The sequence below is a fragment of the Pseudorca crassidens genome, chromosome 13 (assembly GCF_039906515.1).
Source record: "Pseudorca crassidens isolate mPseCra1 chromosome 13, mPseCra1.hap1, whole genome shotgun sequence".
Classification (NCBI taxonomy): Eukaryota; Metazoa; Chordata; class Mammalia; order Artiodactyla; family Delphinidae; genus Pseudorca; species Pseudorca crassidens.
In genome coordinates, this window is record NC_090308.1 from 80014898 (window position 1) to 80038660 (window position 23763).

Sequence of the window (23763 nt, forward strand, 5' to 3'; positions counted from 1 at the left end):
CAGTAATTACTGAGTCAGATGCCCCGTAACACAGGAAGAAGAATGATACACAAGGCAACATCTGGATTTCCCATCCGGCAGTCAGGATCAGGGAGTCAGCATCCAGGGACCCAGCTCCTAATTCCTGGACGGGATCGGTGAGGGCCAAGTGTTAGTTCCAGAGGGACTCGGGCAACAGAATTGGACTCAGCCACAAGCCTCCAGTGACGTGGATCTAGGAACCAAAACTAGGCACAAACCAGGGGCCTGGTCTCTGGAATACACTAGAAACCAGATTGCTAGGGCTGGGCCTCAACTGAGGACAGGACAGCAGCAGGACTGACGAAGTGTCCGTTCTCAGAGGTCTGGTGGGATGGTGTGGGGCCAGGATGCATTCCAAGCTCTCCCAGCTACAAATGGAAAATGGCGGCAGGGGCAGGGAATCCAGTGACTTAACACCCCCCATGTTCCCTTCTCTGTTCAGCAGTGTGTGAAAGGGGAGATTCTTTGTCTCCGAAGTCTCTCTCAGGCCTAACATTTGGTTATGCTGTGAAATTGAACCCAAAGTAAGGACAACATTTTCATTCACTGGAAAAAATGGGTCACAAACACGAAAGTATGATTCTGCATTTTAAAAGGATGTTGAAGCACAAACTTATGAGAGAAAATAGGTGGCACTGAAATCTTCAATATCAAATCTTTTTCTAAACGCACTTTGAAGCGCAAATGTTTCCCCTCAAAATGTCCTTCAGTTGTACATCCATTCAAACACTCCACTTTTAAAATTATAAGCATACATGTCAAATTTGTAAGATTAGTTTTGAAAATGAAATGTAACCCAGATTTAACTGAGTGTCTCCTGATTCCAGAATAGAAATCTCTCTCAGATGTAACTAAAAGACTAATGTTTCTAGCCATGAATTAATTTGGGAGAAATATTATTGGATATAATCAGGTGAGATTTACAGACTTAATTTCTTTTCTTTTTATAGAACTTCTTTTTAGTCAGAGCTCCTGTTTTAGAGTCAAGGAGACTTTCCAGTCGTTTATATATTAGGCAGAAATTGTAACTGAAAAACCCAGCTCTTCACCATGATGTTTCCCCAAATTTTCTTATCTCATATTCTTAGAACATTAGGAATTAGCATGCTAGCTCAGAGCCCCCAACACAGTTATTTGTGTCCCCTCAGTATCTTTCTAAGATGTAAATTACACAGATGATTAAAACAGCTAACGTCCATTTCGTACCCACTGTAAGAAGAAATTAGTTCTCAGACTCCCTGGAAGGCATCTAAAACGAAGCACCTAACACTCTAAATCCTGGCTCTTTCGGTAGTTGAAAGGGAGTATTAAATTTCTCTCTCCCACAGCAACAGTAGGAATCAGTGAAAGATTAATGTATAAAAGGTCAAAGAGAAGGCAAGGCTGTCAGAGTTCCACATAGATCCACCGCTGTTCTGAGGTTCTGGTGGGTAAAATTACGTGAGGTCCCAGAAGACACCAAAACTAGTTACTCACAACTTAATAAAGGGGATGTTAGACAGCAATGTTCTGTTTTCCTGTGTTAATGGATATCAACTTCACACACGCACCTGATGAAAATTAGAATAAATAAGGGCTTGCCATGTAGCTACAATAACTCATTTCCCCTCATGGTCTTTCTGCCCACACTGTCAATTCCACTTCCCAAGCTTATTTTCAAGCGTTTACTTTCTTAGTTGTTCTAATGAAAAGCACTCTCATTTTTAAATAATTTTCCTCTATCCATTGACCACTTTAGTTGGGATGTTATCCATTGATTTCCAATTTTATGATATTATCTAAGTAAAAACCAATGAAAGAAGAGACTTTAGCTCACTGTTATGTTGACATCGTTTTGCTTGCAAAAGCCAATAGTTTTATTTCTCCTTATGCATTTCTATTTTTAAGTGGCCTTAATCCTCTATTTCTTGGCCTAAAATTTGAATAGGATCTTGAACATTTTAGATGAGAATATTCATACACTTATCTCTAACTCTCTGTTCTCCAGATTCTCATATCTGTCAGTTTTACCTTTATTTTAACATGGACAAAATATTTATCTTCAATTGTGTAAAAACAAACAAAATATATATATATATAAACTATATATACACACACACACATATATTCAATGTGGAAGGGGGTTGATTCTAAAAACTGAAAACCAGTAAGTGGCATTTATAATATTATTACATGTAAATGCTCTAGGACCAAGTAAAAACCAGTAATTGACATTTCTACAGATGAACTGTCAGGCTTCCTGTTCACTCAGAGGAAACATTACCTAGGTTAATAGTCAAATGGGCTGCATCAACTAATAAAATGATGTCATATTCTTGTTAGCTTCATGTTTGGACCATGATTTTTCTTAACAGTTTTTCTCCCTCAGCTTTTGACTGTTCCTCTTTATTGCTGAAAAAGAAACAGCCTCTCTTTACCGGGTCGATAACATCATGTAAGTCATTAGTCATTGGATATTTCTTGGAATCCGGGATATTCTCCTCAATATTCTCTTTGGAGCTTCCTGGAAATGATCTCCAGTTTTAATTTCGACAGATTGCTTTCTGCACACGGTGTCATTCGGGGATTTCTTTGCACTGGATTCCTGGGTCAGCTCCACTCTTTCTTCTTTCTCATTTGTCCCACTTTCATGATTATTCTTCTCAGTTTTCTTGAGTGCATACTTTTTTTTTTTTTTTTTTTGCGGTACGCGGGCCTCTCACTGTTGTGACCTCTCCCGTTGCGGAGTACAGGCTCCAGATGCGCAGGCTCAGTGGCCATGGCTCACGGGCCTAGCTGCTACACAGCATGTGGGATTTTCCCAGACTGGGGCACGAACCCGTGTCCCCTGCATCGACAGGCGGACTCTCAACAACTGCGCCACCAGGGAAGCCTGAGTGCATACATTTTTAAATCATTTTCTCATAAGCAGATTGCAAAGTAGGTTTTCTGAGAACTGAGAGTTGACTGATGATTTAGATGTGAATAAAACAGCAGTCTCAGAATGGTTTCCCTCCAAACTTTGAAGGCATTGGTCAGTTGTAGTCTAGAATCCATTACTGATAAGAAGTGTAAAGACAGGCTAACAGTTATTGCTTTCTACACAACCTCGTTTATTTTTTAACATCCAAAAGTTTATAGATTTTTCCCTGTTTCCTTGGCATGTTTACTGTTGTTGAATTTCCTCTTATGTTTATAGCTGATGTCTGGATTCATCCTTTGGGCATCCCCAGGGTTGTATGGGCTTCCCTATGGGTTATCTTCATGGTTGCCTCTTTCTGGACCCAAAGGAGTTTACAGGTTTTATATCAGCTTTTATTTGAAGGTCTCAGATCACGATACTTTACTTCCAGCTTAAGATTAATCCATACCTACAGGCAAGTGTGTTATCTTTAGTCCAGATGCACGGTCTTGCATTTTGTCCAAATATCTCTGCCCAGTGTGATGGGTCTGGGTACCCAGAGCTTTCTCTTTGAGTTTTGGTCATAACATTATTATTTAAGTTAGTTATTTATTATTTTATTTTAAATGTCAAAAATATCTTGCACAGAACATATCTGTGCTTGGGTGGGGACGTTGCTCTCCACCCCAGCTCTCTCGCCTCCTTGGCAAGCTCCTCTGTCCCAAAGCAGCCTACTTTCTCTTTCCATCAACTATTCATATTTCACTTCCTTCCCTCTACACTGGGGTCTCATGGGGTAAGAAAAATAAATGCTTACGTTTCAGCAGCCATTTAAAGAGGAAGCCCTTTTAGGTTGTAATTGTTTAAAGGTTACAATTGTTTTAGTGCCTGTAGCCAAATTCTTACCACAGAACCTGATTTTATCTTGGGGTCTCCTGTCTGTAAAGTCCCCGAAAAGAGTCCTCTGGATAGCCCATAAAAATGTCACGGGGGCAGGAACCATGGCTGTCTCTATATGTATCTATGTTTATGTCTGTATTTATTTATTTAATCACTATACCTCTAGCACCCTGTGCCTGGAACGTCACAAATCTTTATACAAAACTTGTTTAACATCATATAAATCATGTAATATTTATGGAATGTCACATAGAAATTAAAACATGACTACATGAATGATGGCCACCTTCTTTAATTGCAACCCCCCTTGAAGTTACAAGAAAAAGCACTAGGAGCATTAAAAGAATATAAAATGCATTTTCTGCTCTCAAGAAACAGAAGTAAATCAACAACTCCTGGGTAGAACTAAAAGTACTATGTGAGGGCTTCCCTGGTGGCGCAGTGGTTAAGAATCTGCCTGCCAATGCAGGGGACACGGTTCGAGCCCTGGTCCAGGAAGATCCCACATGCTGCGGAGCCACTGAGTCCATGTGCCACAACTACTGAGCCTGCACTCCAGAGCCCACGAGCCACAACTACTGAGCCTGCGTGCCACAACTACTGAAGCCCATGCGCCTAGAGCCCGTGTTCTGCAACAAGAGAAGCCACCTCAATGAGAAGCCCGCACACTGAAAGGAACAGTAGCCCCTGCTCGCCACAACTAGAGAAAGCCCACGTGCAGCAACGAAGACCCAACGCAGCCCAAAATAAATAAATAAAATAAATAAATTTATAAGAAAAAGAAAGTACTATGTGAGCCGTAGGCATTATACTGCTGGAGCCCAAAGAGGAAGCTCCCAGTAGTTTTAGTTTAATGACTAAAGAATAATATAAAGTGTTGCATGAACTAGTTACATTTAAATAATTTAGTACCTGATTGTTGCGAGGGTTCTCAGCTTTTGTTCCTGATTCCACAATGTTTAACTTGTCAGGTACCCAAACTTAACAGTGAATAGTTCACACTGCCCACAACCTACACCCTGGTCCCCTGAAACTGTCTTTGTCTTTGGAGGAAAATTCAACCCTGTAATTAAGGGTTGTCAGTCTCACTTTTCAAGCACTCATTGTTTGCTAGCCTTGCAGGTATCATTTCTTACCAGTCATCCAGGTACCAAATGCTCCGACAAGGACTGCTAAATGATGCTTAGCAGTAACAGTTACAAACAAACCATTTAGCCCTTGTTATAAAGGTTGACCTCAGGAGCCATTCACAGAGTGCTCTAAAAGTTCAAAGGCAACATTAATTTGGGTTGTATTTTCCCCATACACTCCAAGTCAGCAAGAAGGAGAGGATTAAAAGGAAAGGAAATCCTGTTATCTAATGCCAGGCTCTTCTTCCAAGGACTTATACTTCAAGTTCCTTGTAAGTATAAGTGGATTAATCCCCTGATCCAGGCAGCAATGCTCTGCTTCTTTTCAGCACTGGTGCTGCTTCCTTCTCTCATCCACATCGGCACTGCCTGCATCTCTTTCTCCTTAAGCCTCTTGACTCATTTCCTTAGGGGCACAGATCTTCACTAGACTTTGTCCCAATGGATCTTATTACACATTTCATGTAAATCCAATTGCTATCTTATTACAAGTAAGATTTAGTTCACTGTTATTCTTCTGCATAGAGAGATTTATATTAGGTAATTCTTATAATCTAAGAAATGAGAAATGCCCAATTTTTCCCAGTTGGCAAAGAGCGAGCAGTATGAACATTGAACAAACAGCATTCACTTTGAAACATGTGGTAGCTGACCTCAATTTTTAGACAAGCCCACTAGATTGAGCTCACTGTTAATCCGTGTGTGTGTGTGTGTGTGTGTGTGTGTGTGTGTAATTACACTACACACGAAGCATCATATTGACTAGCAATGCTGTGTTGTCTTTCAGATGCCATTTGCTCAGGGAACCTTTTTTTTTCTTTTTAATTGAATGTCTGGACACAAAGCAAAAGTGTATCAATGTATCTGTAAGGAATGTTCCTTTGAGGCATTTATTAAATTGTACTTCATTGTGTAATTATTCTTTTTTTTAAATTTATTTATTCATTTATTTTTGGCTGTGTTGGGTCTTTGTTGCTGCGCATGGGCTTTCTCTAGTTGCGGTGAGCGGGGGCTACTCTTCCTTGCGGTGCGTGGGCTTCTCATTGCAGTGGCTTCTCTTGTTGCAGAGCACGGGCTCTAGGTGTGTGGGCTTCAGTAGTTGTAGCACACGGGCTCAGTAGTTGTGGCTCACGGGCTCTAGAGCGCAGGTTCAGTAGTTGTGATGCACAGGCTTAGCTGCTCCGCGGCATATGGGATCTTCCCGGACCAGGGCTCGAACCGTGTCCCCTGCATTGGCAGGCGGATTCTTAACCACTGCGCCACCAGGGAAGCCCTGTAATTATTCTTTATTATTTCTCTCAACAGAACGTAAGCTCCATAAGGGCAGGAAGCATATTTCTTTATTTTTAACATCAGTATATCTACTGAAAGTGTTAAATCCACATTTGCTAATAAACATACAAACCAACTCAGCATAAGGATAAGGATAAAAATATAAATGGTGAGAATAGTACACACATGTTAATAAATGCCTTGTGCCAGTGCTATGGTCTAAATGTTTGCGTCCCCTCAAAATTACTGTGTTTAAATCTTAAGCCCCCCTAAAATGATCGCATTAAGAGGTGGGGCCTTTGAGAGGTGCTTAGGTCACAAGGGTGAAGCCCTCATGAATGGGATTAGTGCTCTTATAAAAGAGACCCCCCAGAGCTCCCCAGCCCCTTCCCCCATGTGAGGGCACAGCAAGAAGGTGCTGACTTCACATGAGTCAGGAAGAGGGCCTTCACCACAACAAGACCATGCTGGAGCCTGGACCTTAGACTTCCCAGCCTCTGGGACTGTGAGAAATTAAAGTTCTGTTGTGTATAAGCTACCTAGTCTGTGGGTTTTTGTTATAGCAGCCCAAACAGATTAAGAGAGCCAGGCACACGTTAAATATTTACTTTATACGTGTAACTGATAAAGCGAACAAGCAAATGCACGGAATATAGGTGAAATGCAGCTTTTCTCTCCCACTGCTCTTGATATTTACTCCATGGGGATAACTTTCCCTGACCCTGAAGGTCACAGCACGGCATCCGTTCTCTCCTGGGAAGACATCTCTTCCCTGATCACTCTTCCTATAAGAAGAGTGATCAGGGAAATTCACCGGAGCCTGTAAGATATAAAACGGGTTCTTTAACCTCTTCTTTGTATATTTACATGTGGGTGATGATCTCAGCTTCACTGCAGTATTAGATCTATGGCAGACATGCCACAGGCACTGCAGGACAGGAAGAATGCTAACTTAGCATCCTGTTATAGATGCATGAGCTCATTCAAACCACTCAGTAACCTGACAAAGTAGCAACTCTTATCTCCACTGTGCCAATAAGAAAATGGAAACTTAAGGAGGTTAAAAAACTTGTGCAGGGTCACAGGGTGCTGGAGATGATCATGGCTGGTCCCCAAGGGAGCCCTTAGTTGTCAATGGTGGGGCCTGGCAATGAAGTCATTAGTAAATATTATAGATGGTAGAATTTCTAACGAAGGCTGAAATCGGAAAACGTCTATGCTACGTTCATAGACATTCAGAATGAGATCATTTATAAATGAAGAGAAAACAGGGCAGTCTGTATCAGATGATGTCTCCTATGTTTCCGGAGGGGAAGACTGAACCCCAGCTTCAGAGGTGTATAAACCCCAAGTGGTCACCCAAGTGCCCGGAATGAGAATTCCCAAGAAAGGGACACAGCCGCTAGAGGCAGTATGTTCTTCGCATCACCCCAGCCCCATCTCTCCACTCACCCACACCACCAGTCATGTTTCTTTCATAATCTGTTGTTACCGTGAATAATTTTGAATTTCAATTCTAATTCCATGTGTCTTGTGATTTATTACACATATTCAAGAGGAGTTGGTGTAGACCCTTCCTTTAAGGAGTGGGAAAATACACATATATAACTATACCTATACCATCCCCATCGGGGGTTATCTGCACACCCATTAAGCATATCCACTTACATTTTTACTTCACACTTACCTTACGGCTTAAGGGGAAAAAAATACGTGTTCATAAAACAATACTAAGGCATGAAAGGCAGCAAGAAGCTACTCACCATCTGACTTTTAAAAAACCTATAGACCATATGCAATTTATAAACATCAGTGATGAGAAGGCGAGCTGAAAAAAACCAAACTCATCCCAGACACACATGCATTCAAAAGACAGCTATTTCCACTTGAGTTGCAGTAATAATAGCGACAGAGTGAGCTTTCTTTAAACTTTTTTTTTTTTTTTTTGCGGTACGCGGGCCTCTCACTGTTGTGGCCTCTCCCATTGCGGAGCACAGGCTCCAGATGCGCAGGCTCAGCGGCCATGGCTCACGGGCCCAGCCGCTCCGCGGCATGTGGGATCTTCCCGGACCGGGGCACGAACCCTTGTCCCCTGCATCGGCAGGCGGACTCTCAACCACTGCGCCCCCAGGGAAGCTCACAGAGTGAGCTTTCTTAATTGTTCCCAAATATAGTATAAGATTGTTGGGGGATATATATGTATGTACATATATACACACACACACACATATATATAGAAAGAAAGAGAGAAAAAGAGAACAGAACGGTGGGAGAGAGGGTGGATCCACATGCACGCAGTTTGCAGGCAGAGAAGATGAGGAAGTGATTCTCTTTATAAAACATAATACTAACTGTGTAATTTACCGATTCTAAAGCAAGTCAAAAACTGTAAAAATAGTCAGTCACCTCAATATATGAATTCGTTAAGAAAAACACCAAGAACCCCAGCACTACAACAAAGACGAAAACCACAACCACTGAATTTACTGCTGTGGCCAGTTTAAATCTAAGGGAACAGCAGCAAAATGAGGAGAATCTTCAAAACAAACACGTGATTTTAACATTAAATTGAAGTATTTTCTAGACCAGTGCCACTTAAAGGCATTTTCTGGAATGATCGCTCTTGAGCACTAGTGGGAGTGGGGTATTGAATTTTTAATTTTATTTAATTTTAATTAATTTAAATATCTACATATAGCTATGGTATTGTACAGTGCAGGTTTAGACAGAAAAAAAAAAGTCAGCCCATCACGAAATGTTCCAAAATCTTTTGGACTGTAATAGGTAAAATGAAATCTGTACTGCAAAGTTACTACCAAAACACGATATATAACATCTGCATGATAGAAACTTTGTAACTTGTTTACAAATTGTAAGAAAGATTCATTTGAAACTTGAAAAACGCTACCTCTGTGACTGGAGCATTACGCCACTGAAGTGTAAAAGAAGGTACACGTCCTTTTGTCAGCCAAATAAACCCACCCCCGAATAATAACTTAAAAACACAAGACTGTGTACTGAATTTCCCAGGATGAGAGCAACCAAAATCATGAAGAACTCTTGTAACCCCAATTTGGCACACGTGATTACGTTTTTTAAATCCCACTTCCGGAAATATATATATATATATATATATATATATATATATATATATATATATATATAAATAAAGGACAACCTTCCATCCGCTGCGAGGCTGGCCAGAGCATTCCAGGTCCCACTTTTCTCCCCCACTTTTATTGAGACATAATTGACACATAGGTCCGTGGAAGTTTAAGGTGTACCCCTAACGACTTGACATACATAGAATGCCAAATTGACTACCACAGTAAGTTTAACATCCATGCCCTCATCCACTTACAAAAAAAATTTTTCTTGTGACGAAAACTTTCAGGATTTACTTTCTCAGCACTTTCTAATATACCGTAGAGCAGCGTTAGATACAGTCACAGTCACCTTGTTGGACATTACCAGCCGCGCTTCTAAATCCTGCACGCGCGCACCTGCCAGCCAGGCACACGCGCCCCCGAGCACCCCGCTCGCGCCTCGGATCCCAGCACACGCGCCCCCGAACCCCCGCTCGCGCTTCGGATCCCGGCACACACGCCCCCAGCCCCGCACGCACGCCTCGGATCCCGGCACACGAGCTCTCGAGCCCCCCGCTCGCGCCTAGGATCCTGGCACACACACCCCAGCCCCGCACGCGCGCCTCGGATCCCGGCACACGCGCCCCCGAGCCCCCCGCTCGCGCTTCGGATCCCGGCACACACTCCTCCAGGCCCACACGCGCGCCTGCATCCCGGCACACGCGCCCCCAGCTCCGCGCGCTGACCTCGGATCCCCACACCCGCGCATGCAACCCCGCACGCGCCCGAGCCCGCGCGGCGCCGCTCACCCTTCTCGCTGACGCTCTCGCTCTCTAGCTCCACGTCCTCGCAGCTCGTGTACTCCGGCGTGGACACGCCTTCCTCCTCCGAGCTGCTCACCGACATCTGGCGCCGCTTGCCGCCCCTCTTGGCGCGATGCGGCTTGGGCGGAGACGGCCGCACGGACTCGGACTGGTCGGAGCTGAGCGAGTCGTTGCGCAGCATGGTCTCCACCTTCTCGCGCTTGGCCTTGCGCACGAGGACGGCCGCGCCGGGGTCCAGGCGGCTCTGCTTCCGGAGCGGCTCCGGGGCCCTGGGCTCCGGGGCGTCGGCGGGGCCTGCGCCGGGCCGGGGCGCCGGCGGGCTGGGCTCGGCGAGCGGCTGGGCGCCCGGCGCCCGGGCCTCCGCGGTCCTCTCGGCCGAGTAGGCGCGCGGCGAGGCGGGAGGCGAGACCCGGGCGGCGTTGGGCGCGCGCGGGCCGGGCCTGCCCTCGGGCCCAGCTGCCGCCTCGGTGCGCGGCAGGGCCACGTCGCTGTGGCGCCGCTCGTGCCTGGCGCGGGACATCCGCGCGTGCATGCGCATCTGCTGCTCCTCGGGCGGCGGCTTGACCGGGTACCGCGCCAGGTTCGGGTCGCTGCGGTACCGGGTCTGGTACTCCTCCTCCTTCCTCTGCTTCTCGGCCTCCACCGCCGGGCCGTTCTCGCGTTTCTCTGGCACGTCGGGGTAGTCCTGGGACCGGCCTTTCTCGAGCCTTCGGCTTTCCCGCCTTTCCTTGCGCTCCCGTTCTTCCGTGGGCCCCTCCGCGGGCTGCCCAGAGGCCCTGGGCGCGCGTTTCCGCTCGCCCTTCGGGGCGCCTTTGCCATTCTGCTCTGCGAGCCCTGGGGTCTTCTTCCTGTGATGCACAAAGGAACGTCCAGAAGGAGAGCAATGTGTAAAGCTCAAGGCGAAGACCAGACTCCAGAAGCATCCTTGGAAATAATTATTTATACTTCGATGTCTAATTAAAAAGCGAGGTGATAAAAGAACTACATCAAACCTGTATATCTGAGTAACTTTCTAAATAAGGCTCCTTTGTCTCACAGCATATTCCGGGCCTTCACAACTGGCTTTCAGACTTTAAATTATCTATAAATTAACTAGATCATTTTAAAAATCAACATTAATTCAGTAAATGAACAAGTTTTATGAACCTCTGCTTGTGAATCAAAGACTTTAAAATGTTCTCGATAAAAATAATATAGGTAATAATCGAGGAGTAAACGGTAATACACACATATCAGTTCAAAACGATATATATATATTTATATATACCTGATATATATTTGGGCAAAATGTATTAACAATCTCTTATTATAACTGAAACTTTTAAAGCAACGTGAATCCAAGTGTGTCCATTTCAGGAATCAACTCCAATAGCACTTCCTCAATAGTAGAACGCAAGTACTTTTTATGAGATTATGTGCACCCCACCACTTTTTAGGGAGACGGTTAGGAAGAATAAATGGCTGAACCTTAGCCTTCATTTTACCTTCCCCAGGCAAATATAATAGAAATCTTGAAATTTTTGAAATAATTTTTACTTTTTCCTCCCTCTCCCCATCCCTGGCCTACTCCCTCATTTCAGAAAACAGTCCAAAATGTATAGCACAGGGAACTGTATTCAACAACCTGTGATAAACTCTAATGGAAAAGAATATGAAAAAAGAAACCCGTTTTGTGTCCTACTTTTCTCTCCATCCTCTGGGAGGCAGTGGCAAAGATAAAGTAACGGAAGAGGGTTTGGCATTCTGAATATTTAAGCTATACTGTTTAAGATACCCCTTCCAGCCCTTCTGTACACTGGAGTCCATCTGATTCGGGAAAGTCCCAGCATCGACCCCAGAAGTTACAAAAAGGGGATACCTCAGGTAAGCATTCAGGCACTGTATGCTGTACTATGCAACTAAAATGGGGGCAACCAAGGCTCTTTTTGGAATCCCGAGGTCCATAGAGAGGGCTTTCCAGAGAGAACATTGTTTGATTGGAAGTCCAAAAGCAGAATTCATGAACAAAATTTGAGAATAATATACAAGATGGGAAAAAGTAGGGCAGTTTCTGCTGTGGTTTTTCCAAAGTAGTAGTTGCTGAGCTGTGGGGTCAGTTTGAGGAGGGTCTGGTGACGATGGAAAGAAAGGGCAAAGGGTTTCCAGTGGCTCAAAATAGCAAAATAGAAGCATGGCCGATGCTGCTTGAGGCATTTAGATCGCTCGGCCCTTTGAAGTGGAAGGGGTTTTCAGGGAGGGAGGAATTGCAAAGGTAGTATTGCCTTTTTCCAGTGTAAGGGGTCTACTATGAATACAATCCGTCATTATCAAATAGAGTTTTCGTAAGAGTGACGAATGCACTGCAAACTTTTAGTAGCTCATTAAGGCAGAGCTGTGCTTGCTGGAAGTTTCTATTGAGTCAGTTTACTTTTTTTTTTTTTTTTTCTGAAATGCTGATAAATGACACTTACCTTGCAGAGTTTGTGTGAGGATTAAAGGAGACACCATCTGTGAAAATGCTTTATGAAAGGATAGAGTATTATGCAAATGGGACTTCTCCAGTCTCTCTGATTCTTTGCTTCACTGAATAGGCCTTTTCTCACCTCTACCTTAATTGTTCCATTCCCACTAGCTCCTGATGAGTGTACAAAGTAGGACCACGAGTTCTTCAGTAGTTTAAACAGACGGCCATTCCTTCTGTCTTCCTTCTCTCTCTGAAGCAGGCCAACCCTGACTGGTACCCGGCTCTCCTTGCCTTTTCCTCCAGCCCCACGTCCTCATTGTTGTCTTAAGTATTTATATAATCAGAAAGGCTATTTGCCCTTATCAGTCTTTTTCAGCTTTCATCAGAAAGCCTCTTCCTGGCCCTTACTCTTAAATTCTTTGTAGTTTTTCACCCTCTATCTGAAACAGGACTCATATTTTCCCTTTAGAGATTTTACAGCGCCCAATTCTTCCTCTTGTTTAAAAGAGATCATTGTTCCTGAGCCATCCTGAACTGCCCCTTCGATATCTTCATCTCCCCTTAACTCAGCAGTTTCTCACCAGTCCTGCCATCACTGAAGTGGCTCTTGTAGTCTTCCTGTCATGGCCTTTCCTGTTCCGTCTGCCCACCACACGTTCCTGGCTGTCCTATAAACCTGAATTCATAAGACACTCCTCTTTCCTGTGGCTCCCAAAGGACTCGTGTTTGTATTTTCTAGCTCTGATCACATCACCTTTCTGGGCCAGTTCACTGCCCGGGGCTCTGTCTTCTCTCGGAGATGGTGTGGTCTCTTCCCCAGGATCTGTGAGAAAAGGGACCCTGTACAAAGCATCTTTATGCCCTCTGGTTCCTGGCGGTGTTCAGTGATGGTAAACACACGGCGGCTACTGGCTGCATTCACTGGAGGCCACCCAAGGGCCAGCTGCTGAGCACACGTGCTCATGCAACCACTGCAAGGTGCCTGTGACCCCTCGTGGCAGAGCCAGGCCTGGAATCCAGACCTGTTCAGCTCTGAAGTCTTTGATCTTACTGTGTGGGTTTTGTTTGAAAAAGATAGCAGAAGACTTCCGTGGGTCCTACCCTCCCACCCAGTGGAATAAATAAGGGTCACACAGACAAAAAGCAGCCACGCTTAGTGATAACCGTCTGGTCCCCCAAACTCACAGCCTCGGGAAGAAAAGGGCCATGTCCTCCTTGTCAGCACTGTTGCCTAGTGCACGGCATCCTGTCTGGTCACAAATCCACTGTTTTTTTTTTTTTCTTTTTGCGATACGTGGGCCTCTCACTGTTGTGGCCTCTCCCGTTGCGGAGCACAGGCTCTGGACGCGCAGGCTCAGCGGCCATGGCTCACGGGCCCAGCCGCTCCGCGGCATGTGGGATCTTCCCGGACTGGGGCATGAACCCGTGTCCCCTGCATCAGCAGGCGGACTCTCAACCACTGCGCCACCAGGGAGGCCCAAATGAATGACTCAATCGACAAATTGAAATAATCTGATCATGTTAGCCCAGGCTTACAATCCTCTGAGGCTTTCCATTATTTCTAAGATAAAGTCTATGAAATTTAACCTGGCTAAAAGGCCCAATGTGACCTAGGCACTCAGACCCTACCAGTCACCTCTTCTCCACTCGCTCCCCTTCTCTGCTACTCACCCCCGAGCCCATAGCATCTTTCGGGTTGTCCCACCGGCCTTGTTCCTTCCGGCCAGGTGCCAGCGCCCTTACCTGGAGCACCCATCCCGCCCTTCACCTGGCTCATCCCTAGTCACCTTCAAAGCTCAGCGTAAAAGAAATGTCCTCTAGGAAGGCTTTGCTGATGCACCCACACACCCTCCAGTGGGTCAGTCCCCCATCCTCTTGTCTCAGAGCACACTTTCAACTACAGGACTCACTCAAACAGTAAATAAATGGTCCAAGAGCTGTTCTCAGTTCAGGGTTGGAAGTTAGTAGTGCAGGTGGGTGACTGAGTCAGATGACTTGTTTACATCCGTGCATGAAAGACAAGCTTCTCGGCAAAGGTCTCCTAAGGAAGGATACATTCTAGACAGAGACAGCCCAGGCCCAGTGTCGCCTTCCTCATGGGCCTGAGAAGTACCCCTTCCACATAGCCTAGCAGTTAAATTCTTGAAGACGGCTTTGCTCTCCATCTAAGACTTTGCCTTTTGCTTAAGAGTTGATGGCCTCTTACCTGTCTCTGGGAGGCTCACTTCTAGACCTGAAAGAAGCCTGCTTCTGCTCAGGCCTCCCGGCTTGCTGCGAGGGCTCAGCCCCCTTTCTCCTGTCGGGCGGCACGCTGTGGGGAACTTGGTCCTGGGGAGAGGCAGTGGCTGTGCTCAGGGGGGTCTGAGACCTAGATCGCTCCTGCAGCCGGGATTTCTTTTCTCTCGGGGCCTCAGAACCAGCGCCTGTAGCTGTATCGCTGAGGGTTCCATCCTGACTTGCCTGCTGAGGGCCGCTTCCGAAGAACCACGCCCCTGATTTGGTTAAGATTTCTTGTTGCTTTCGACACAAATTGCATACCCACATCACCTATTTGAAGAAGAGAGAACGATATAAATTCTTTGCACTATTTGGAAATTATTTATTTTCATCACACTAAAATATCCCTTAAGGAAGAAAGAATGGTTGTCATCTTTATATTTATCCTTGTACATTTCTCATGAAAATGATCTTTGTACAAATCACCGTCAAGTATATGAATGCCTGGACCGAGATGCATCTGAAATCATAGACTTCTGGGAACCAGGGTAGAGTTTTGCTTGGCATTTCTAACACTATGATTCTGAGTTGCATATTACCATGTATCCATCACATTTTGAATGACTGTCTTTGAAGTTTCATTTAAAATAGCTTAGTAAAAATGGTCTGAGCAGGGTAGTCGATTGATTAGAAAAATGTTGTAGGGCACCATAGAATTAATATTTATGTACATAAACCTCAGTGTGTCATAGGATTTAGAAGGATCTACTCAAAAACCATCCATTATTAAAATCAATATGACAAGATATTTACGTGGAACAAACAATGAAAGGTAGGCACAAAAGAAAAGTTCAGGCTGTATATTCTCTCTAGTTTACCAGCAATCAACTAACCTCAGCTAGAAGAGCTCTTTCGGAGCCATCATTTGGAAACACATCTGCTGATAAATTATAAGATGTTATCGCCACTTAAAATAAATCTGTATAGCTGCTCTCCTCGTGGTGACACTTACAACGAATGTAATAATGGCGCCAATGATGGTAACAGGAGTAATGAATAGTACAATAATAACAGCAACTCCCGCCTCAGTGACTTTTCTTGGATCACACTTCAGTTTTTCCTTTGCATTTCAGAAACAGCACCTCCGGGAAAGGCTAATTACCAAACTCTAGGTCCTCATTTTCACTAATACTGACTCAGTCAACAATTGTACAAACATATCACGTAAGGATGAATAAATCCTCGAAACATTAAGTGAGAAACAATATAAAAGAGGAAAAGAAGAAGCATTGTTTAGTTGGCGAAAAGAAGAAAATGTACTCCTGAAAACATTCAGATGGATACAAAGAAAACTATCACTTGTTATTGTTTACAAGACAAAATAAAAGCTAAAGTGAGAATAAGAAAAAGACAGAGAAAATATATTTTTAAAAAGGAAAATATTGCAGATGAACTGTTAAGAATTGCTCCCTTCCAAGCAAGAAAATTCAAATGAATTTTGAAAACTAAGACCAGCAGAGAGATTTGCTATAAAATGTTGAAGATTGATTATGCTTAACTCATTCCTCTACACTTTCTCGGGTTATGAAATGAAGACAACTCGGTCCACAAAAGCAGTTAATTATAGCATCTGCACAATGTATTAGATCACAGACTTCCCATTTAACGAGATGAACAATGCATAGTATACGCCTGTATCAGAATACAGGATCTATGGAATGGAACTTCAATTTAACATGCTTGCCAAATATGGCTATACTGTGCACAATGTATTAATACCACCATCTCTTAGATATCATTAATAAGGTCCCTCAGAAGTCGTGATTGATTGAGAGTGGACGTATCAAAGATGGCGATACCTTAGGACCAGAACTTCCATCAACAGTGACACTGAGTCTCCTCCGCCCAGACCCTGGATGGGGACAGGTGATGTGCTTCCTCTTTGGCTGCCTCTTTGGTTGACAAGACAGTGATGCGGAGGTCTGAATTCATGGAGTTCAAGGAGATTGGTATGAAACTTTGACTATTTTACAGAAACGAAGTACACATTAAATTTTTATTTATTATACTAATAATAAGCGAAATACTACTCTTTATCAAATTACGTCCTTTTCTACAAAAACATTAAAGTGTATTTAGGATAAATATGAATTTCCTTCAAAACCATACAGAACACAACAAAATTTAAAATTATTACAAAAGTTTCAAAAGGGAATTAAGCTGAATAAAGAGACAGAAAAAAGAAGAAAATATGCACTTCTGCATATTTTCTAGAAAGTTGTTATCACAATCTTAGCTTGAGTGTTTCACAGTTTTAAGTGCTATAAAAATGGATCAATAGAAGGTAATTGCCAGATTTGTGCAGATTCCATGTTTTGAATATGTTACAAGTTTTGAATATGTGCTGCAGGATTGATAAAAGCAAACGAAATATAGTTATTATTTATTTTAGTAAGTTAAAATTACAATTAAATTGTAACTAAATTAAATTTTACTTAAATTTTACAATTCACTTAATTCCATTTTTAATTTATTCAAAAGGTTACAATTAGTAGTTAAGAAGAAGCAGCTGTTTTGATTAATGCATTTAATATTATTCATTCTTTTAAATCTGTGATATTTCCTTAATTTTTGTAGAGTTTTAACACTTAGGAAAACTATTGTTTAATTCCAAATTTTCCTATGTATTATCTTTTTGTGCACCATAATATTTTTAGATTTGTATTTAAAAATTATAAGTGTGGTCAACCTATCTGCCAATTTGAAAGCAAAATTAACTGTAAAAAAGTTCAAATATTTTTATTGAAATACTACCTCCCAATATCCATTATTAGTTATATAAATAAGTCTTGCCACAAAGTTTACAAATGAAAAAGAAATTGCTTATATGAGATATAAAAAAATATGAGATTACAGTAGAATATTAGTCATACCTTTCAACACATTTTGTATCAAACATTGCAGACATGTATAAAAATGAGCTAATTCTTTGCTGAGAAGAAACACAGTTATGTGTGTGAGATAGGTTTCCACTGTCTCACAGTAGATGAGATAGTGGAAAATAGTTGATGACAGAGGAGATGAAAATGAATGAGTTCTCTTTGGTGCTTGTTTTGATGTGTGTGTGTGTCTGTTTGAGTGTGTGTCTGTGTGTGTGTGTCTGTGTGTGTATGTCTGTGTGTGTGTGTGTGTTTCTCCTAGTCTTTTGTTATTGTTACTTCATAGGTTTAATTTTTCCTTTTGGAATTTTATTAAATACATAATACGGATTTATGAAATATAAAATATGATATAAATTGCTTCTTTTTAAAGAGTAAAGCACCCCAATCCCACTGTTCCACTATTAATATTTCAGTTTAGTTTTTCTATACAAATTTAAAACAAATTCCACTGTAACTTGGCATTCTATTTACTCACTTAATATTACAGCATAAATATTTCTATGGATTCTAAATGTTTCTAAAACATTTTAATATTACAAAATATTCTATAGACACTGTATACCATTAGTCTAACCCTTAAACTGCTTACATTCTTTCACATTAATACAGAACTCTGCAGTAAAAAAGTGTTGATCAAACTGTTTTCCTATTTAAAGTCATCTATTTTTTAGAATGTATCAGAAAAGTCAAATTACTGGGTAAAATTTTAGAGTGCTTTTAAGGTTCTTCTGCTATAAGCACTATACAGTAGTTTAGGATTCTTTGTCTATTTTGCAAAATAGCCTCCCAAATGGGTTTTGCCAAATTGTAACCAAAAACCTGACAATATCAGCTCTGGATTTTAAGGTCTGATGATTTAATAATGCCCCCAGACCGTGCACTCTCACTCTCATCAATGTTTCAGATTTAAGATAATATAATGAGATCTCACCTAAATAATCACCAAAAGGCATCTAACAAAGTCATAACTGTCCATTCAAAAACACCTCCACATAAGCACATACAAGCACACCCTGAGAAGTCCCAATCAACCTTTCTAATTCCTTGTTTTTGTCTTTGTGCCTTTTTTCCCCTATGGATAGTTAATAAATCATTTTAAAAAACAAACAAACAAAAACCTAGAACATTAAAGAGAAAGGCCAAGATAAATGTAAAGGAGAACTGATTTTGGAAAAGTAAGAGATAATTCCAAGAATAGAAAAGAAAACTTAAAATGGTGTTTAATTAGTGTTCAGATACCAGAACAAAAAGAGCTCTTGAAAAACAATACTAAGATTGTCAACAACAAAAAACGAATTTCAAAGAAGGAGTTTATTAAAAAGTCAAGAGATAAAAGAATATGAGACAAATTCCAGCTAGTTCCAAAAAGAGAGAACAGAACATAGCAGAGAATGAATTTTGCAAAAATAATAGGAGGCAAATTCCCAGAGTGGAAAAAGTCACTGCATTTTAACAAAAAGAATGGAAAAAGAAATCACAAAGAGACAACATTGCTATAAAATTTCAATACACCAAAGATAAAGAGAAGATCCTAAAAGCTTCCAGAAAGAAAAAGTCAGATCCTTTTCAAATAGAATAGATCAGATTTCTCATCAGCAATATTGAATGTTTGAAGACAGGGAGAAATACCTTCAATGTTCTTGGGGAAAACATTGGAGCCTGCAATTCTATAGATAAGCAATTCATCAAGCAAGTGTAAAAGCAGTAAGCAGTATTTTCAGCATTTGGAAGAACTTGGAAAATTTACCACTCACACAGCCTTCCTTAGCAAAACAAAGTCTTCCAAGAAAGAGGAGGAAATGGGATCTAAGAGCAAATGGTCGTTTGCAGAAAGAGCAGTTAAGGGAAGTCCCAGCGTGAACAGCCCCTTCTGGAAGCTTAAAAAGAATCTTGGAGCAATAGTGCTTTGTGACCACCTAGAGGGGTGGGATAGGGAGGGTGGAAGGGAGACGCAAGAGGGAGGAGATATGGGGATGTATGTATATGTATAGCTGATTCACTTTGTTATAAAGCAGAAACTAACACACCATTGTAAAGCAATTACACTCCAATAAAGATGTTAACAACAACAACAAAAAAAGAAACTTGGAGCAAGAGGATGAGGCTCCTGGAATGAGGATTTCAAGAGTGAGAATAAAGTATCTGAGAAAACAACAGCAACAAAGGACCTCATGGAATGCACAGTGTAGTTTACATAAAGAAACTTAGCTGGCTAAAAGAATAACCCATTTGCATCTGAAGGTAGGAACATTCTCCACCAAGTGGAACAATGTATTGGCCCCCTACAATATCATGCATAATCTAAGCCCACCACTCAGCTCTATGGTGGATAAGAACTGTATTATTTCAAGTTGTAGATGTGCCTGGTGGAGGAAATGAACTAATGATTAGGTGGAAGGACAGAGGGGTGTCTAAATGAAACTTATCCTTCTCTGTCACAGCAAGAGTATACGGCTGGGAGCAGCGTTTACTAGCCCTGAACTTAGATGCTCGGTTGTACCTTGTCTCTCATGAATAAACTTGCAGTTGGGAAAGAATATACTTGCAGAGGATTCTTATTTTTGATATTGATATAATGCTTTCTTCTTTGTATTTCATTTTTATCCACATATACATAGTTACATAGACAGGTATATGCGGTTTGATGTCTAGTGGTATATTTACCTTTCAACTATACTCATAATATATGATTAAAAGTAGAATGGCATACCATGATCATTAACTGCCATTTATTGATAATTTTATCACTTCTGTTCATTTCCATGTTACTAATGAGAATGAACGTTTTTCTCAGTGTTTTCCAGATGTTCATTAAGATATTGACTGCCCCAGCCTTTTGTGTCTTTATCAATTGAATTAATACTATTTTCCTACCCGTTTTAATTGATTTAACTCTTTGAGAGAAAGAGTTTTCATACTGTTACTTGTCATTTCAATTATCTTTCTCTTTGTCAATAAAATGGTTTTTCATTTTATACAGTCTAATCTATTGTGCTCTTCCTTGGCAATCCTTCTGTTGTACTTTAGCCCAGAAAACGCTTTGATAAATATTCGCTTTTATTTTTATTGACTAAATACGGTTGAACATTTTACAATTTACTCCTTGGTCCCTCAGAATTTACTCTGATGTGTGACAAGAGATAGGAATCTAAAGTGGGTTTTTTTTTTCCTTCATAGCTAACTACCTCAACATGATTTACTGGATAATCCTTCGTCACACGACCAACCTTCAAAGAAGACTACGTGTCTAGAGTTAAACAGCGCAGGTTCGAATCTCAGACACACCACTTCTTTGCTATTTACTCAGGCCCCCTCCCTAACTCAGTGCCGTCATCGGTAAACTGAGGATGCTAATAGCTCCTAACTCACTGAGATGTTTGGGGTATTAATGACATAATTTATCTGAATCGCTCAGCACAGATCCTGACAGATAGTAAGTGCTTATGAGGCACTAATAACATGATAGTGCCTAATTATTACTAATAACTAATCATTACCATCATCATTACTTTACTAATCATACATATAAAATCTTTTAGGGGATTTCAGCTGCATACAAAGCCAGCAAGATAAATTTTGTTCCTACAGAGATACAGACGTATAAATGTGAACGTAATTCAACCACATCAGCTGCGTTACATTATACAGTTCCTACACCCTGAGATGCTTTCACACAGGCTGTCTGATGGTGTGTCTCTCATTGCTCTTGTCTGTGTAAAAGTCAAACATTTTTCTTATCTTGATTCTGTGTAGGTCACAGCATGTCACTGAACACTCAACACGATGAAAAGAGCAGAACTGGGGAAGTCACACCATCTCTCTATGTTTCAGTTTACTCGTTTGTAAAATAGGGAAAATAATAGTACTGATGATGTCACAGGCTCTGTCAGGATTAAGTGAGTGAGAGAATATATGCAACCGTGTTTAGCACACAGAAAGCACTCAGTACATATACAAAAACTCCCTGAAGATGTGTCTTCAATTAAATTAAATTATTCTTTATTTTCTGTATGAAGTACCATACTCTGCACATATTTCTGATTTAAACAAATATTTCTGTTATGTGCTAGGCATTGTGCTAGGCTCTGGGGATATATCAGTGAACAAAATGACAAAAATCTTGCCTGTGGAGTTTATGTTCCAGTGAAGAAAACAGACAAAAACAAAACAAAATAGTAAACATACAAGGCATGCTGGATAGTGAGAAGTGCTGTAGAAAAAATAAGAACAGGCATTCTGTGTGGCAGTGAGTGGGGTTGACCTTCAAAATGGCTGGTCGGGGAACATTTCACTGAGAGAGAGTATCTGAGTATGTCAGGCTGTAAGAACAGCAAATGAAGATTTTGAACAGGGGTACGCCTGCTGGTTTCAAGGAACAGCTGGGGCCGAGGCAGTGAAGGTGGTGCGGTGTGGTGGGTTCACAAAGCAACAGGGGTCAGACTGAGTAGGTCTTCGTGAGTCACAGCAAAGACTTTGACTTTCACGACGAGAGTGATGGAAGCTCTTGGAAGGTTTTGAGCAGAGAAACGACCTAACGTGTTTTATGCTTTAATAGGATCCTTCTAGCCACTGTGTTAAGAATTAAATGCAGGAGCTCAGTTGCAGAATCTTTTTGAATTGAATTCTAATACTGCTCTTTTTACTCTCTTTAGGCTCATATTTGCCAGATATGTTTCCTAACCCCTTTAGTTTATCTTTTTGTGTCATTTTGTTGGCGTTGCATCTCTTCATATACAGCACAGGACCGAGTTGTATTTATTTATCTAGTCTTTGTGTTTCAGTAGCATCCAAACATGCACTATCCTTATTTTCTATGTCCTGACTCATATTTTTTCTGGCATTCAGTAACTTTATTGACATTTAATAAATTGTGGTAATTATTATTGTCGTAACCTTAATTTAAGGAGCAGAAACTTATCTGTTGTTTGCAAGGAAAGTATCGAGGTACTATGTGTGAGAATTCACAAGTTCAAATTTATCGTTTCTAGTGACAGAAAGTGTATAAAGTCTCATAAAATATTCTACTGTGAGTAAAATGACTCCTATTTTAGATATTACCTGGTCAATAGATAGCTGGTATTATAGAAATTCACAGGTAATATTAAAGTACTTTTTACTGGTTTATAACACTATATAAGTTTTGTGTGTACAGTATTATATTTTGACTTCTGTATACATGACTGCATGCTCACCGCCAAGGGTTTAGTGTCCATGTGTAACCATAGAATTGACCCCCTAACCTCCTTTCCCTCTGGTAACCAATACTTGTTGTCTCTACCTTTGGGCTTTTTGTTTGGTTTGTTCATTTATTTTGTTTGTTTCTTCGATTTATATTGCAATTGTGAGTGAAATCATGTTATTTGTCTTTCTTCATCTGACTTATTTCACTTAGTATAATGCCTTCAAGGTCAATCTGTGTAGTCATGAATGGCAAAATTTCATCTTTTTAAATGAATGAGTAATATTCTATTCTATATACACAAAACACATCTCCTTTATACATTCTTCTGTTGACAGGCACTTAGATTTTTTCCATATCTTGACTATTGTAAATAATGCTATGATGAATATAAGGGTGCCTGTATTTTTTCAAATTAGTGTTTTGTTTTGTTTTGTAATCTTTGAATAAATGCTCAGAAGTGGAATAGCTGGATCATGTAGTAGTTTCAGTCTTAATTTTGGGGGGAACCTCTATACAGTTCTCCACAGTGGCTGCACCAATTTACGTTCTCACCAGCAATGCATGAGGGTTCCCTTTTCTCCACATCCTTTGATTTCTTTTTTGACCCAATAGTTGTTCAGTAGCATGTTGTTTAGTTTGCACATTTCTGTGATTTTCCATCTTTCTTCTTGTAGTTGATCTCTAGTTTCACAACTTTGTGATAAGAAAAGATTCTGGATATAATTTCAATCTTCTTAAATTTATTGGGACTTGTTTTGTGTCCCAAAATATGCTCTATCCTTAAGAATGTTCCATGTGTGCATGAAAGGAATATGTATTCTGTTGCATTTGGATGGAATGTTCTGTATAAATCTATGAAGTTCAT

The 23763-nt window shown here is 41.3% G+C and overlaps 1 protein-coding gene across 18 annotated transcripts in view; it reads right to left on the reverse strand.

Annotated features, from left to right (window-relative positions):
* Positions 1–23763, reverse strand: part of RIMS1 (regulating synaptic membrane exocytosis 1) — a 473777-nt gene that overhangs the window by 203554 nt on the left and 246460 nt on the right. For 17 of the 18 annotated variants that reach the window (XM_067702804.1, XM_067702789.1, XM_067702799.1 and 14 more), the window contains 2 exons: positions 14764–15104; positions 10100–10962 (listed from right to left, as the gene is read on the reverse strand). In XM_067702804.1, coding sequence (XP_067558905.1) covers positions 10100–10962; positions 14764–15104 — 1204 coding nt within the window. Of the gene's footprint in view, positions 1–10099; positions 10963–14763; positions 15105–16633; positions 16755–23763 lie in introns of those variants that run through there. The other variant, XM_067702803.1, reaches the window with a different exon arrangement.